Source organism: Micromesistius poutassou (assembly GCF_964030765.1).
Source record: "Micromesistius poutassou genome assembly, chromosome: 9".
NCBI lineage: Eukaryota > Metazoa > Chordata > Actinopteri > Gadiformes > Gadidae > Micromesistius > Micromesistius poutassou.
Window position 1 is genome coordinate 11,934,689 of NC_140279.1, and position 14,642 is coordinate 11,949,330.

The window sequence follows — 14,642 nt, forward strand, 5'->3', positions numbered from 1 at the left end:
AAAAAAAGAGCAAATGACAGTGAATGATCAAACACGTGAATCATAAGAATTGTCCTTACAAAGGACGTACAGAGTTGGCAGTCATTGTGACCGAGAGGCCACTGAAACAGTGAGGTAATGTATCGCATAGCATATAAACAGCTGCTTCTTAATTCAGCTTTCAGGAGAAAATCACTTGGGCACACTGCAATGGGAGAAAACCTAACGTGTGATAATCAAACATTGCTTATTTTTTTGGTAGTATCCAAAAGTTGGAGTTGAAACGTGAAACAAGTCATAGTGGCAGTAAGCGGACAGACAGTAGACTATACTAAACTAGTCTTTCTTCAAATCCCTCCACAATATACAGTTCAGTCTCTGAACGGTGCGATTCTCATCACAACAGACTTCAGGGTGCTGCCTGATGCGGTTGCCCAGGACATCTGTTGCCTTGGAGACCGTTGCCGGTTGAGATGTCTTTTGGGATAACGGCCGTTCAGGTTCCATTCTCCACAGCTGCTGAACCACCAGCCCCCTGCAACAACAAAACACACCCTGGTTAGCATCCCACCGCATCAAAGCTCAGCTCTCTGTTTTCGTTTCTCTTCTCCTTTATGGATGTTGGGTTCAGGGTTTAACTTGCAGGAACCTTGAACCCAGAGCATTTACCATTGAGAGTCTGAACGTCTTTGGCTTCTGCACGGGCTCTGCTTGCTTTATTGATTACACTGAACTTCTACAGGTAGCCTCGGACTATTGGAGAACCAAGCCTGTACCTCTCAGCTAGGAGTCAGAGAGCTAGCCCACTTCACTATCCCTAACTCAAAATAATCATCACACAGGTGATGGGGGCCCAGTTTGTCCAGGACTCTGACTGAAGAACAATAAGCCCCGTTCTCGTGAGAGCGGTCTGACGATAAGTACCTGAGAGAGACTTGGCACAGTTGACGTCCGCGCTGAGGTCATTGTCCCGGTCTGAGGTGGAGAAGGGTAAACCAGAGGCTCCCGTTGCCATGGCGCCTGCTGGAACGCCAGAACCAGTGGGATTGGTTGGCGAGAGGTGCAGGGCGTAGTCATTCTCCGGGCCGTCCAATCGGAAGCGGTAGTTCATCAGCTGCTCTTCTCCTGTCCTATCAGAGAGCTGCACCTGCAGGGTGTACAGCCCCTGATTTGCCAGGGAGTGGATACGGTCCAGACCCAACCAGAACTCACCTGAGGGAGAGAAGGTGTTGTTTATTGTTATTCTGCTCTTGCAGATCATGACATCATACCCCTTCATCTAAAATTGGATCAATATTTATTGATTTTGTCATTTTTGGATTTACCGTTGAGATGGCCGAATCCCTTCTGATAGCTCTCCCACAGCTGGTTGAAGTTCTGGGATCCGTCGTGGCGTTTCTGGATCACAGTCCATCCACCATCTGCTCGGCAAGAGGAAGCTATTAAGGCCCTGGCGATCTTGCTTCAAGTCCGAATCACTTCTTAATTTCCTTCCTTCTTAGGATGATTGAACAGAACCACTGATTCTGCGGGACCCACCTGAGTTTATCTCACAGAGCACGTCGAAGGGGTGGGAGGAGGCCGGCTGGATGGTGTACACACCGCTGGCTCTCTGGCCGGACATGAACACCTCATGGCAGTCTCTGGGCGAACCTGCACTGGCTGAAAGAAAGAGGGATATAGTCAGAACCTTAAATTAAGTGACTGTCCATTTCTGTAGGAGTGAGGGAAAAAATAACTTGGACCACACTTTTCATTAAGAAAGAGGTTTTTGGAGTGTTTGAAGTGACTTCAAGATCTCAAAAGCATTCCCTAATTCAACATATCATTTAATGTAAATGTGTTAATTTCTACTATATCTACTAGTCAACTAGACTATCATCTCATTGGTTTAATTAACGAGAAAGATGGTTTGAATGATTGACTCTGGACTGTACCAAATGGTGCAACGGTTAAGCGAGAATGGTGCCTTCTGAATTCCCTTTTTAACCGTCTCTGGTTGCTTACAGTGCTCAGGAATGTAGGTGAGTTAGAATGCCTGTTCATCCACCTTTGGACTGCCGGTGCGATGCCCTGCCAGCCAGATGCTCGATTATGTGTTATTATTAACTCTTGAGGTTAAGGTACACTTCGGTTTGATATTGTTTGCTTGGTACATAGTGTGCACTTGCACATGTACAAAGAAAAGAAAGAAAAGTGTAAGAATGTTTGAACATCAGTCATATAAATAGTGTGGAATATAGCTGAAGAAACCTTTTAAGGGTTTTTTATGTTGAGTTCAAGGGGAGGATTTTCACTTTTTTAAGACTTTCAGTTCTGAAGCCTCTGCCACAGGGTCTCTCTGGATTAAAATGAAATATGTTTGCCTTTACTGTTTTATTTACCAATTTCTTAGAGAGGAACGGATTGTGTCTTCAAAATAAGAGCGTCTTCCTCTGTGTTCCTACCTGTATGTTGATTGTTGCTGTGGCGGACTCCCCTCGGGGCTGTGTCTTCGTGGCTGCGTCGGTGCACCTTGGCTCTCCTCTGGCCCAACTGGGGAGAACACACGTGGATTAGGATGCAGCCATAGGGAGGTTCAGTCACTATAACCGCATAACACACACGCTGGTTGGACACATTTTGTCCTTACTGAGTCTGGAATAGGCTTTCCCAACTTAATCTGTAAATTTATACGATTTCCACCTTTCAATCAAAAATGAGTGTGCTTTAACTAGACAATGCTACACAATGTTTGTTTATTGTACACATTTTAATTGTCCTATATTTTTTGGACAGATAATCAGGTTTGTATTTGTTGTGTGATTTGGCAAAGTATATATTCCCTGCCCCTTTCTACAAAGTTAGTCTTACTGCCACCACCACCCCTTCTCAATGAGTCTGGACACGCCCCTGTCCCCCCTCCCCTGTCTCTCTGGGTCTGCGAGCCAGGAGGCTGGGAGGATGGAAGGCTAGGGGGCTAGGAAGTGAGGGGGCTAGGATGTGAATGTAGGTACCTTGGTCTGCAGAGCCTGTAGGTGTAACCCCTGCTTCTCCAGCTTGTCTTGTTGCTGTCTGATCTTCTCCAGCAGGTCGTCAATGCGTCTGTTCTGGGCTGCCAGGGTTCTCTGGAGAAGAAAACAGAACCAAATGTCCACGTCATGTTCTGCAGGGTCTTTTGGGGGTTTTCAAAGGACTACCAGTTTTTAACTGAAAGGACAACCAGTTGTGAACTGAAAGGACAACCAGTTTTTAACTAAAAGGACTACCAGTTTTTAACTAAAAGGACTACCAGTTTTTAACTGAAAGGACTACCAGTTTTTAACTAAAAGGACTACCAGTTTTTAACTAAAAGGACTACCAGTTTTTAACTGAAAGGACTACCAGTTGTGAACTGAAACTACAGTTGTTTGCTTCTACGATTCGATTTTTGTTTCGACCCAAACCAGTCCTCGAGACATTCAACCATAATCTGGAGTGGAAACACATCTATTATAAACCCATAAATGTTTAACAAGGGGGCATTCCACATGAGCGCTTTGACACGCGGCAAAGCCAAAGTACATCGTAACGTGTGAACCAACGGCGTTTTATCTCGAAACCCATCAACAGTTCTCTCTTAGGACCGTAGGCTCGTATCGGTATAGCTCCTGCTCTCACCTGGATGGCGGCGGTGTCTCCGTCGTCGCTGGAATTCCCCTCCACCCAGGGCTCCCTCAGCCCTCGGTTCACCTTCGCCTCCACCCGCTCCAGCCTGGACCTCAGACTCTGCCTCTCCGACCTCAGCTCCTCTGTCTGGGCCCGGAGCTCAGCGACCAGCCCCCCTCCAGCCCCTTCCTGCGGGCCACGGCCCCCTGCGGAGGCCAGCTCTGCCAGGCTGCTGTTTAGAGTCCTCAGCCGGCCGTGGACCTCCCTGACCTGGGCCTTGGTCTTCTCCACGTGCTCCTTCAGACCCTGGCCCAGCTGGAGCAGCCCGTGGGCCAGCACGTTCACGTCGTCCCAGGAGGCGTAGGGGCCCCTGCCGATCTGGGACCCCCGCTCCTCCTTCCTGTCCAGGGGCAGCGAGGAGCCGGCATGCAGCAGGAGCGCCACCAGGAGCAGCAGCAGCAAGGCGTTCTGCATGGTCATCGTCTGTAGTGTGGTGAGCAAGGGTCTATGTGTCTTCAGTGGGGAAAGCTCTCTCTCTTTCTCTTTCTGTGTTTGTACTGCAGGCACTGAGGACGCTTTAAATAGCCTCTGCCTGCACAAAGCAACAGGATGAGCGGCTGCTCTGATTGGCTGGGAGGGATGGGGGGAGGAGGGAGGAGGAGGGAGAAGTGCTTGTGTTCTTATTGTTGTTGTCCTGATGAGGCCTGTCTGCAGCCATGATGCAATGCAGAGGCATGGTGAGTCAGGCAGACACACACTGGGCTCCAACCTAACTGGCAACGCAACTCCCACACAACCGGCCCGACCGGCAACTCACACTCAGATGTTTTTATACATAATACACATAATACAATACACATATACAATTAATGTTTAAATCATATATATATTTTTATGATTAAAACATGATGTGTAAAATGGTATAAAATGTTGACAGTGATGGATGTGGAGTTTAAAGCACTCTTTTGATGATCTTTAAGCTGTTAAATAAAGCAAAGCATATTGGTCAATGGTACATGGTCAATCAAATACATAGGAAAATTCTTATTGCGTTAATGCTCCTTCTTATGGTATATGACAGTTATCCTTCAATGGACGTGTTGCATGCAAACATGTGTAACACAACACAGAAAATTAGAGCTGGCTCCACCAAGAGTTGTTGGCTGCAATTGACACATTCTCTGCCAAACGCTCCCAGTCTATAAGAATGTGTTTCTTTGGCTCTCGCTTAGTTTATCGATTACCTTAATAATGCTTAATAATGGATCAAGTCTCATCGACTCCGCGGTATAGGCAACTACGTCTGCGTTCGAGTCCGGAAAATGCCCGAGGAGCAGGAGTGCTGTAAACGCGTCACTGTGAGAAGTAGAGGAAAGTTCAACCCACACTTTTAATTTAGTCGCTCTTCAGCACAAACATGCACGCACACGCGCACATGCACACACACACACACACACACACACACACACACACACACACACACACACACACACACACACACACACACACACACAGGCGTTGTTCTCTGATTACTGGCAGACTGCATGTTATTGAAAGAAGATGTTTGGATGGATGTTCCCTAATCTTAAACAGGTTTAATCGGGTTATTTCAAAACGGGTAAACAACCATATTTTTATATCATGCAATGTGTCATGTTTGAGAACTAGCTGAGCATTTATTATTAGGATATTGAGTGTTAATTATGCACTCTTTACATATTTTATTTGATGAAGAACCGAGACGATTTTATTACGATTTTTATTGTAGGTTATACTTTATACTGTGTCTTTCTTCCACTGCTGCTGGGCTGCTGTTACAAAGGAATTTCCCCTCCGGTGGATTAATAAAGTTTTTATCTTTCTATCTAAAAGACCGAATGGTCGTTATCTTGTTAATGTTGCCATAGTGAAACAAGACAAACGATTCGTGAACTCATGTTAATGTAAATGAGTGGATGAGTGTAACTTAATTATTAACATAATAATGTTAACATAACATAATTATTAACGTAGCCTACTGCTGGCCGTCACGGTGCGGGACAGAGCTGCTTCAGGGTGACGCGGTTCGCCGCGGGAGACCTGGCGAGGAAGCACGTGTCCTCGCGCAGGCCTCTGTCCCCCGTCCGGTGCAGACTCAGAGGCTCGCGGTACGTGACACTGGACACGTAGCCCAGTGGGACATCTTTAAAAACCGCAGTTCAGTCCAGAGCTTCTTATAATACATCTATGTTACGGACAGCCTATTCAGTATCTATAACTGTTTGCTTTTGATGGTTATATTAATTGCATCAAAGATAAATCAATTATGAATCAATTAATTAAGTCTAGTGTTGAGGTGATAAAGCTTGGAAGGAGATTCGGTTTATTTTCGCCACAAATCGCGCGGAACAGCCTTTCTGCCGTTGATGTATGACGTCATGACGCTTTCCCGCTACACAGCATGTCGCCCGCACGAGCGGAGCAGTGTAGGCGCTGTGGTTACGGCGGCACTGGGTTACTGGGTGAAAGGTGAACGACGTGATTACATGTTCGGGCTGCCTTGCGTCTTTGTCAAAGAAATGGGCAAAGGCCCCACACTCTCTCTCACACACACACACACACACACACACACACACACACACACACACACACACACACACACACACACACACACACACACACACACACACACAGAAGGGGGGCTCATGGTGTGTTCCAGATGCCTCGGACACCAGCCTTCCCAGTTTCACTTGTGACGTCATTTCCTGTCTCATAGCACTTATAGCGTTCCCGTTCGTCTTTGTGATCGTGTCATGTCATTGGCTAGTCGTTGTTATTTTTTAGCAAACCAGCTTGAAAACAAACAACACAACTATTTTGCTACAACTGTATTGCACGCACAGCAAGACATTAAAATGACCAATGTGGTACAAATACAAAGAAAATAAATCTCCTCATGGGCGCAGCCATTTCTGTTGAGAGCGTCATCACTGAGCTCGGTATACTCTGAGAATTCCGAGGGGGCACGACCAAAAGGGGGCGTGCCTCCGAGAAATGCCGCAAGAAAGCTGGGAGTTTTCCCCACTTGGACCTCGGAAGGCTGGTGTCCGAGGCATCTGGAACACACCATTTGTTTACTGTGAGGTCAGCTGTGTTTGTTTGGGGACGGGGGGGTGAAATATTTTGTTGATTATTTTGTTGATTTTTTAAAGTGTTCATGGCCACTGACCATTAAGGTGAAAGTACTTCAAGGTACATAAAAAAAAATGACATTGCCAATAACTAAATGGGAAAGGTCCGCGGGATGAAAACACTGTACTATGAACCAGACAACACGTCTGCTGGGCCAGTTTCAGCGTCACGCCCAAATGGCCATTGTTGCTGCATGACACAAACAGGTCTCATTTTACTCACTTTACTTTTCATCCTTTTCACTCTGTGAAGGCGTTTGAACGTGGCCTTCGAGTTCGGACTTCACACACACACTAGGCCGCGGCGGCGCATGTGAGTGTGTGTTGTGTGCCGTGGGCCGTGGGCTCACTCCACTCAAACCCAGGTCGGCTCCTGTTGTTTACCACTCAAAGGTTGAAATTCCATTCGGTTCCTTCCTGTGTGACCCTTCGCCTACATTCCTCACTCTGGTAATCCTGGCCCTGCACTTTTGGGGGCCTTCCTGCATGGATCTGGATGCACTTTCACCCAGTAGCCAGGGGCCTTTCTCCGGCAGGGCCCCTGAGTGGGTGGATAGAGCCCACATGAGGTTAGGCTAATTCAGTGAGAATTAAACACATTTACATGTCTGGCTTTCCGCGGGATGAACGCATATTGAACCACACGGAATACCGTTGTGTGTATCACAGTTAACTTCTGATGCACAGGGAATCACATTTTATACTATATGTTTATACTTGTGTTGTAGCATTCAAAATAGCTCTATCCGTAATCCATGCCGGCAACACTTCCACACAAACTAAAACATAAACACTCCCAACCTTCAAATACATTCCCAAACACATCCCTTCCCAATCACACACTAGTCGGTTGGAGATAGGGCAGGGGGGTGGAGATGAAGAATGTGTGCTGCCTGTCCAATCTTACCCCTGACCTGGTCATGTACTGAGTACTGACCTCTCGCAAAGGGATGTCCACGTGGATTATATCTATCACCCCCGCTCCCAGCTGCTGGGAGGGGGCCGGTGTTGCAGTACACCCCCCCAACAGAGTTATCGTTGTGATTTCAGAGCTAACCAATGCTGTTTTGTTGTTTTGACTCGAGAAGTGTAAGTTGGACCCCTGTTGTCATTTGAACCACAGTATTGATCAATTGTATCTTTGTAACTTCTGTCCTACTGTATTTCCCTCCAAGTGAATAATAAAGTGTTATCTTGATGTTATATAATTCCTTATCGTTAGCCTCATAGCATAATCGCCTAAGTCATATTTTAAGGTTCAACTTGTAATTAGTGTCAAAAATGTCCAAGTCAAATAGATGACTTATGCCGCTTTTCCACCGCCAGTACCAGCTCGACTCGACTCGACTCGCCACGCCTTTTTTGCGTTTCCATTGGCAAAAAAAGTACCCGGTACCTAGTACCGGGTACTTTTTTTTAGTACTACCTCCGTCGAGGTTCCAAGCGAGCGGAGTAGGTACTTTTGTGTGACGTAAACAGGCTGCTGGTAACTGATTGGCCAGCGGCTGTAGTTACGTTGTGTCCAGCGTGGTTGGTGTCCACGAACCCGCTCCGGAGGGGGACACTGATCAGCGTTTCGCCGTGTGTGTCGCTCCTTTGCCGGGGCTAGAGTTAGGCTGCGCGTGGCTGTGTGTGTCCGGCGTGGCTGGAGGCCACGGACCGGCTCCGGAGGATCAGCGTTTTTCGCTGTTTCGTTTTAGTGTTGTTCCTTTCCTAGGGCTCGAGTTTGGCCTCCATCAACGTTACCGTATGACAACAATAGACGCGTCATTGCGCTTTTTATTTTATTTTATTTCCCATCCCATCATAACCTTTCCCGGGAATCAGGAAATAGTCTTGATCAGATTCAGATTTCCCAGGAATCGCGTCTCCCGTGATTAAAACCTAATGACGACCCGCCCATGTTGGAGAGGTTATTTTCTACGACCCGCCCACATTGAAGAGGTACTTTTTTAGATGGAAACGCGCCTGGAACCGAGTCGAGGCGAGTTGAGTCGAGTTGAGTCGAGTCGAGCTGATACTGTCGGTGGAAAAGCGGCATTAGGCAGTTAGTGATTATGGAACGTAAAAAGCACTCTGATTGACTTAGGATACAACCAATGAGGCACAGGGAATCAGCAGCATTAGGAGAGTAGAGTTAGGTTAGATATCACAATTTGGCCGAAATATGACTCAGGTAAAGAAAAACCTCCTCCTTATTGCCCATCAAGACCCTCCATATTGTTGAATGATGACAGTTTTTACCAAATTTGAAGAACATCTCAAATTCTGGCAGACGTCCATGCTCACCTTTACCTAATTTAAACCCATCACAACACTTTGGAACAGCTCTAAAAATACACCAACCCAAACCAATACATACCTTTACACCCACGGCCTTGAATGGCCACCGCAGGGCGCTTTATGACCACTTTCTGGACCCGGGGGCCTTTGGCTCCTGAAGGAGAGGAAGCCATGGGTCAGCCCGGTGGAAAACATGTTGTTTCTGCTCTGGAGGTCTCTGGAGGTGGATGAACTTTGTGTCTGTGTCCAGGGGGCGTGCGGACCGCCGTTCTCCTGTCCCTCATCCTGTTATGACCCCCGTTAAACCCCCATTAAACCCAGGGATCCACTAACTCCTACTCTCCTAACACTGCTGATTCACTGTGCCTCATTGCCTTTATCCTAAGACAATCAGAGTGATTTTTTACATTCCATAATCACTATCTGCCTAAGACATCTTTTAACCATTTTTTTAACGCTAAATTCAAGATGAACCTTAAAATATGACTTAGGCAAGTATGCTATGAGGCTAACGATATGGCTGGCGATATGACATCGGACTACACACTAAACACTCAATTAGGTTTACATCTCTAGTTTAAAAGTCAACACTTAGTCAATGGTTTGACGAAATCATACCAATTTTTAGGTGCTTTTTGTCAAAGCCACAGAATATTTAGTTGTTCTCTTCTTATTTTGGTTATTCTTAATGTGTTTCTATAGGATGCATTCAAGGGAATTCTAGCCAAACAAACAAACAACACCAAAGATCTCCATGCAAGTTCCTCTGCATCGACATCATCCTAGGTGGGGTTCCAGCACTGCAGTTGAGCAAAGAAATGACTCAATGTGAAACTGACCAAACCACCTGCTGGGACAGCGATTCAGGGCTGATTGCTGGATCGGTTTAGTTACTAATGCTGGCACTAGTGCTTTTCCATTGCTTGCAGCTAACAGCCCACTCATGGAAACTTTGACTGAGATGGTGAGCTGGGCCAGGACTTTTATACAGCACCCTGTGTTACAGTGGGGACGGATCTGTTTTTGTATTTTGGAAATGGAGCCCTTGTTTTGCTCAGTGCTGGCCCTGTGAAGGTTTGATTTCCCTGGTGTTTCCTTAATAGTTACTGTAAAGGTTCACAGCCTCAGTAAGAAGTCTAACTTTTAAAATTAATTTATTTTAACATTTAGACCTGATGTGAACCTTTATGGTGCGCATTTGTAATACAATGTACTTAAACCTAGGTATTTTCAACTTAGTCATCAAGAAAATTGTACCTACCCTTTTTCGGTTTTACACACACCCCTATTATTAGTCACACAACTATTTTGTGCAAAATGAGATGTGAGATGATGTGTATTGTGTAACACAATATATTTCTACATTGCTGCAGATGAAAGCAAAGTTACATACAATTAGGTATACTGTATTGTACATGGATACACATACCTCAGTTGAGTCAGTTATACTTTCAGAAAGCCTTTAAAGCTACGGTAGGCAATTTATTTTCGAAGCTTTTATGTCATATTTGTTAAAATTCTCTTAAAGGTCCCATGGCATGCTATTTTATGGATGCTTTAATATAGGTATTAGTGGGCCCCTAATACAGTACTTGAAGACGTTCAAGAAATTCAGCCTTGGTGCAGAGTTATAGCCACTATGAGCCAGTCCCACAATGAGCGCCCCACAAATGCACCGTTTTTAGAGGCGGGTCAAGGTGGAGGGTGGGGGTGTGGCCCTGAGCAGCTTGAGGCCACGGTACCATGCGCTAGTGTTTACAGTGGAACACTGAACACTGAACACTCCGGGTGCTCCAGCGGGAGTCCTGGAGCTCTATATCGAAATAATTATATTTATTAATATTATATTTAGATATCTATATAATATAATATATATTATCATGGTCAAAAGCTGTTTGCGCCTCCGGATGATATTGTGAATCTCAAACGACTGCGTCAGGTTCTCAGACGCCTCTGGTTCTTCCACTTCCACGTCAATATTAAAGACTGAACCGTGAAATGGAGGAGAAGGGGATTGTTACCCGCGATTGTTGCCCGGGGTTGTCTGCGTCGGGTTGGTTGAGAAGGATTTGGGAACCGCGACATGGAGGAGAAAATAATTGTTGCCCAGGATTGTCCATCGGAGCCCCGCTGCCTGGCTGCCCATGGGGCTGCCCATCCAGCCCGGCTGCTGCGGCAGCGTTCCGTCAGAGCCCTGCTGGCCGCTGGCCGCCCCCGGGGCTGCCCGCTGAACGCTGGCCGCCCCCGGGGCTGCCCACCCAGCCCCACTGCCAGCTATTGCTAAAGGTAGCCAGCTAGTAACTTATTGGCTTGAAGGGAGGCCTGAAGGGAGGGGTGGGCTTTTTTCAGTTGGATACTTTCAAAATCTGGCTTGCTTCTCCAGATTGCCTACCCTAGCTTTAAGCCTTACATACTCTTGAGTACACCATATTCACCTTAAACTACCTTAAAGTATACCATAAAGCACTAACACATTGTAAAACTGCAGTTTTACCAAGTATGGCAGCCAGAGGTTCTCAAAAGTCTTCTTCACCATGGCAACCAAGTCGGTTAATAACCTTAAAGAAGAGAATCCACAACACAGTCGTGATTAATGAGGGGTTAACGTTGCGGGCCTTGGTTCCTCTCCTGGGAGTCATCCCTGAAGCCAAGGTCGTCCTGACCCAGAGGGAAGGCTGGCTGTTATGGCACCAACTGTTTCTGTTTCCTCTTTGGAGGGATGGGCTGAGGACATCTGATGAGGGAGTCCACTCTCAGATCCAAAGGACCATAGTATCATGACTGCCCGGAAACAGAGTGTAATGGAGACTGACAAAGGCAAACCAAGGCTTGTTTTCCCAGGTGGCATCAGCTCTATAGCAGTGGTTCTTAAACCTTTTCTACTAGTGTACCCCCTCTAAGATATTTTTTCAGCTGAGTACCCCCTACACAGGCACAAAACATTTTTGGGAAAAAAAATACTCACAATTTAGTGAGAAATTCTATTCTTCACGAGTGAGCCTTCTTTTTCATGGATTCTCCTTTCTCCTAGTTTAAATTTCAATCACCATTTCTAGATTTCTTATCGTCTAGCATTCAGAATTGAAACTTGCTCAGGGTGAAAAAAGTCTGCACTACTCCAAAGTACCCCTAGGGTATGCGTACCCCCATTTGAGAACCACTGCTCTATACCACCAATGAAAACCGCCAAATGTTCTGATTCCGAGTAGGGATGTGAATAACTCAAATTTTTATGGTTGAATAATCAGTGGGTGGTATGAACGAATAATCGATAATTCGATGTGTGCCGACAAAGGCAGCCATGGATCATCGGCAAGAAATCACTTAATATCTTAAACGCAAAAAAACTAACTTTAACAGTGATCAGTGTTTGTGTTGTATGCATATATATTAATATTTATGCTTATTGTGTATATTGTTTTTCTGTACATGATTAATAATAATAAAAAAACTAATAGTGCTACAGAACCAACATTAGTTCCGTCCGTTAATTCTTGTTTATTTGAATGGGAAAAAATGTTAACTGTCCAAATGTTAAAAATCGGCTTTGACCCTCGGGAACAAATAATCGAATAATTGAATATTCTGACCCATCCCTAATTCCGAGAGCTTCTCAGCATTTGTCAGGCGTTTCTTTTAAACTAGGTCATGCAGCACATGGAATTGGTTTTGCAGCCATGCCGGTTTTTGCTTGCTGTCAGTTTCCCTTATAATTGTCAGGTTCTATTGTCCTTAGTGGGTTGAACTTGGCAATGCCGCTGTTTGTTTGTGAAACAATTATTTATGACATTATACAGACTGGAGTTCCACACTACTGTGTAAGGTTCTCAATCTTCAAAGATTCTTTGAAGGTTGTTGTTTTGGTCTTTCAGTAATCTACTGTGTACCTTATCTCCCTGGCAGATAACTTTTACCACCTCGGTTGTGTTTGGTATGCTGTTGACAACAAGATAACGAAACGAACGAAACAACAATCTAGTAGGCTACAAATTTGAATTACTATCAAACTACTCACAGGCTTGCCAACACCTTCATGTTTGAGTAGCGATGTTTGTTGTGTATTGACAGTGTCATGTTGATCCAGTTTGTCGATAAAGTTTGAATATGCTGACCTGCATTGATCTGTGATGTCAACAGAGCTGGACTGATGCTGTGTGACCGGTCAAGGCACCACGCCTATCACATAACGGACCACCATGTTCTAATGGCCGTCTCTGTGGAACATGACTTGTAAAACATGTGTTTGGTAGAAAATGGAAGTAGAAAGTAAGGTTTTATAGGCTGATACAAGGCAAGAGATTTTTAGAGAGCAACCACTAAATATGTGATTATTTCTTATTTCTTTCTCATGGGAAACATCTTGACATTATTTGCTTTTTCATTTATTGTTTGAATTAGTCTATATTGTGATGGGATAATAGTAACTGAATATTTTGTTGACCACTGCTTTGTATCTAATAGGGCCTATATCAAGTACTGTAGCGCTGTGACAGAGCCTTCTCTCAAATATATACAAATATCTCATCTGAAATATAAGGGCGCCCTCTTCTGCTAGGCTTTATTATTGCAGTTGAAGAGGGCTTTTCCACCCAAGGCGTTTTTAGCTTCTGTACACGTCAACCATTAGTTCAGACTGGAGTCTCCATTCACCATTCTCTAACATTCTGGATTTAAAACATTCAAATTAAGAAAAAAAACGAATTAACTTACGTTTGTGTGTTTATGAAAACCCAAGGTGCCACACTTGTGGACATTAGAAAAAAAATGTGAGTCTATTACTTCTGTTGAATAATATAACTGCTAAACGTGGTGAATGACGGCGTTGTATTGCCGTGTGGGCGTTCTTATACATGGTGTGAGCTCGCGAGATCTCGCTCTTAATTGCTGCCCGGTAACCAGATGCCAATTAAAATACAAGCTTGTCAGCACTCCGCTCAACGGAACTGCAACCTCCTAAAACTGACCGCAAAACAGTCAAAGTCGTTTTTACACATCCTGAGGTTCCCCTTTAACAGGCAGGCACACCCTTTACACTTTCAGGGAGAGACAAGCGGGAGTGTTTTCAAAGTAGCCTAATTGTGTATTTTCTTTGCAACTACAATTCACAAAGATTGGGCGATATAAACAAACCGCCATTTATGTTGAGAGAAATAGTGTCCGTGCTCATTGTCACATGTTGACACAAACAACACATAAACAACAAGGTAACATGAAAACTACTGAAAAAAACCAACAGTTTGAATAATTATTGCTATTCAAATTTTTACGTGCAACTATTGCACTTTAGTCATTTTCCACATCTATTTGTTAGTACTTCACTTTTTATATTAAGTATGTTGAAATGTATTGCCCTGCACCATGAAACACTTAGGGGCCCAATTTATTTATTTTTTACCCAATGCTGTGCCCTCCAGGACAGGTCACTTACATTTTTTTTTAAATATATATATATATATCAATGTTTTATCTACCTAGATAAATAAAGGGTGAATAAAAAGTACAACTGAATGACTTTAAACCTCCCAGAATCGACCACATCTTTTGACGCTTATTAATATTTGTTCATGTTGGTGAATACTGCAG

General features: G+C 44.7%; 1 protein-coding gene across 1 annotated transcript; it reads right to left on the minus strand.

Annotated features, from left to right (window-relative positions):
* Positions 1 to 9: 9 nt before the first annotated feature.
* LOC311353007 (angiopoietin-related protein 4-like) lies at positions 10 to 4,129 on the minus strand. Its single transcript, XM_084472846.1, has 7 exons — positions 3,619 to 4,129; positions 2,976 to 3,086; positions 2,427 to 2,514; positions 1,519 to 1,641; positions 1,305 to 1,400; positions 904 to 1,191; positions 10 to 514 (listed from the first exon to the last, which is right to left on the minus strand). The coding sequence occupies exons 1-7, from the start codon at positions 4,084 to 4,086 to the stop codon at positions 351 to 353; spliced, it is 1,338 nt and encodes a 445-aa protein (XP_084328972.1). The 5' UTR covers positions 4,087 to 4,129; the 3' UTR covers positions 10 to 350.
* Positions 4,130 to 14,642: the final 10,513 nt, after the last annotated feature.

What these genes read in the sequence shown, in the direction of transcription:
- LOC311353007 (XM_084472846.1), bottom strand. Translation starts at nt 4,086, where the DNA reads ATGACCATGCAGAACGCCTTGCTGCTGCTGCTCCTGGTGGCGCTCCTG. An exon ending in GAGACACCGCCGCCATCCAG is followed by an intron (nt 3,087 to 3,618) that starts GTGAGAGCAGGA and finishes TTTCTTCTCCAG; the next exon opens with AGAACCCTGGCAGCCCAGAA. An exon ending in GGGATTCGGCCATCTCAACG is followed by an intron (nt 1,192 to 1,304) that starts GTAAATCCAAAA and finishes TCTCTCCCTCAG; the next exon opens with GTGAGTTCTGGTTGGGTCTG.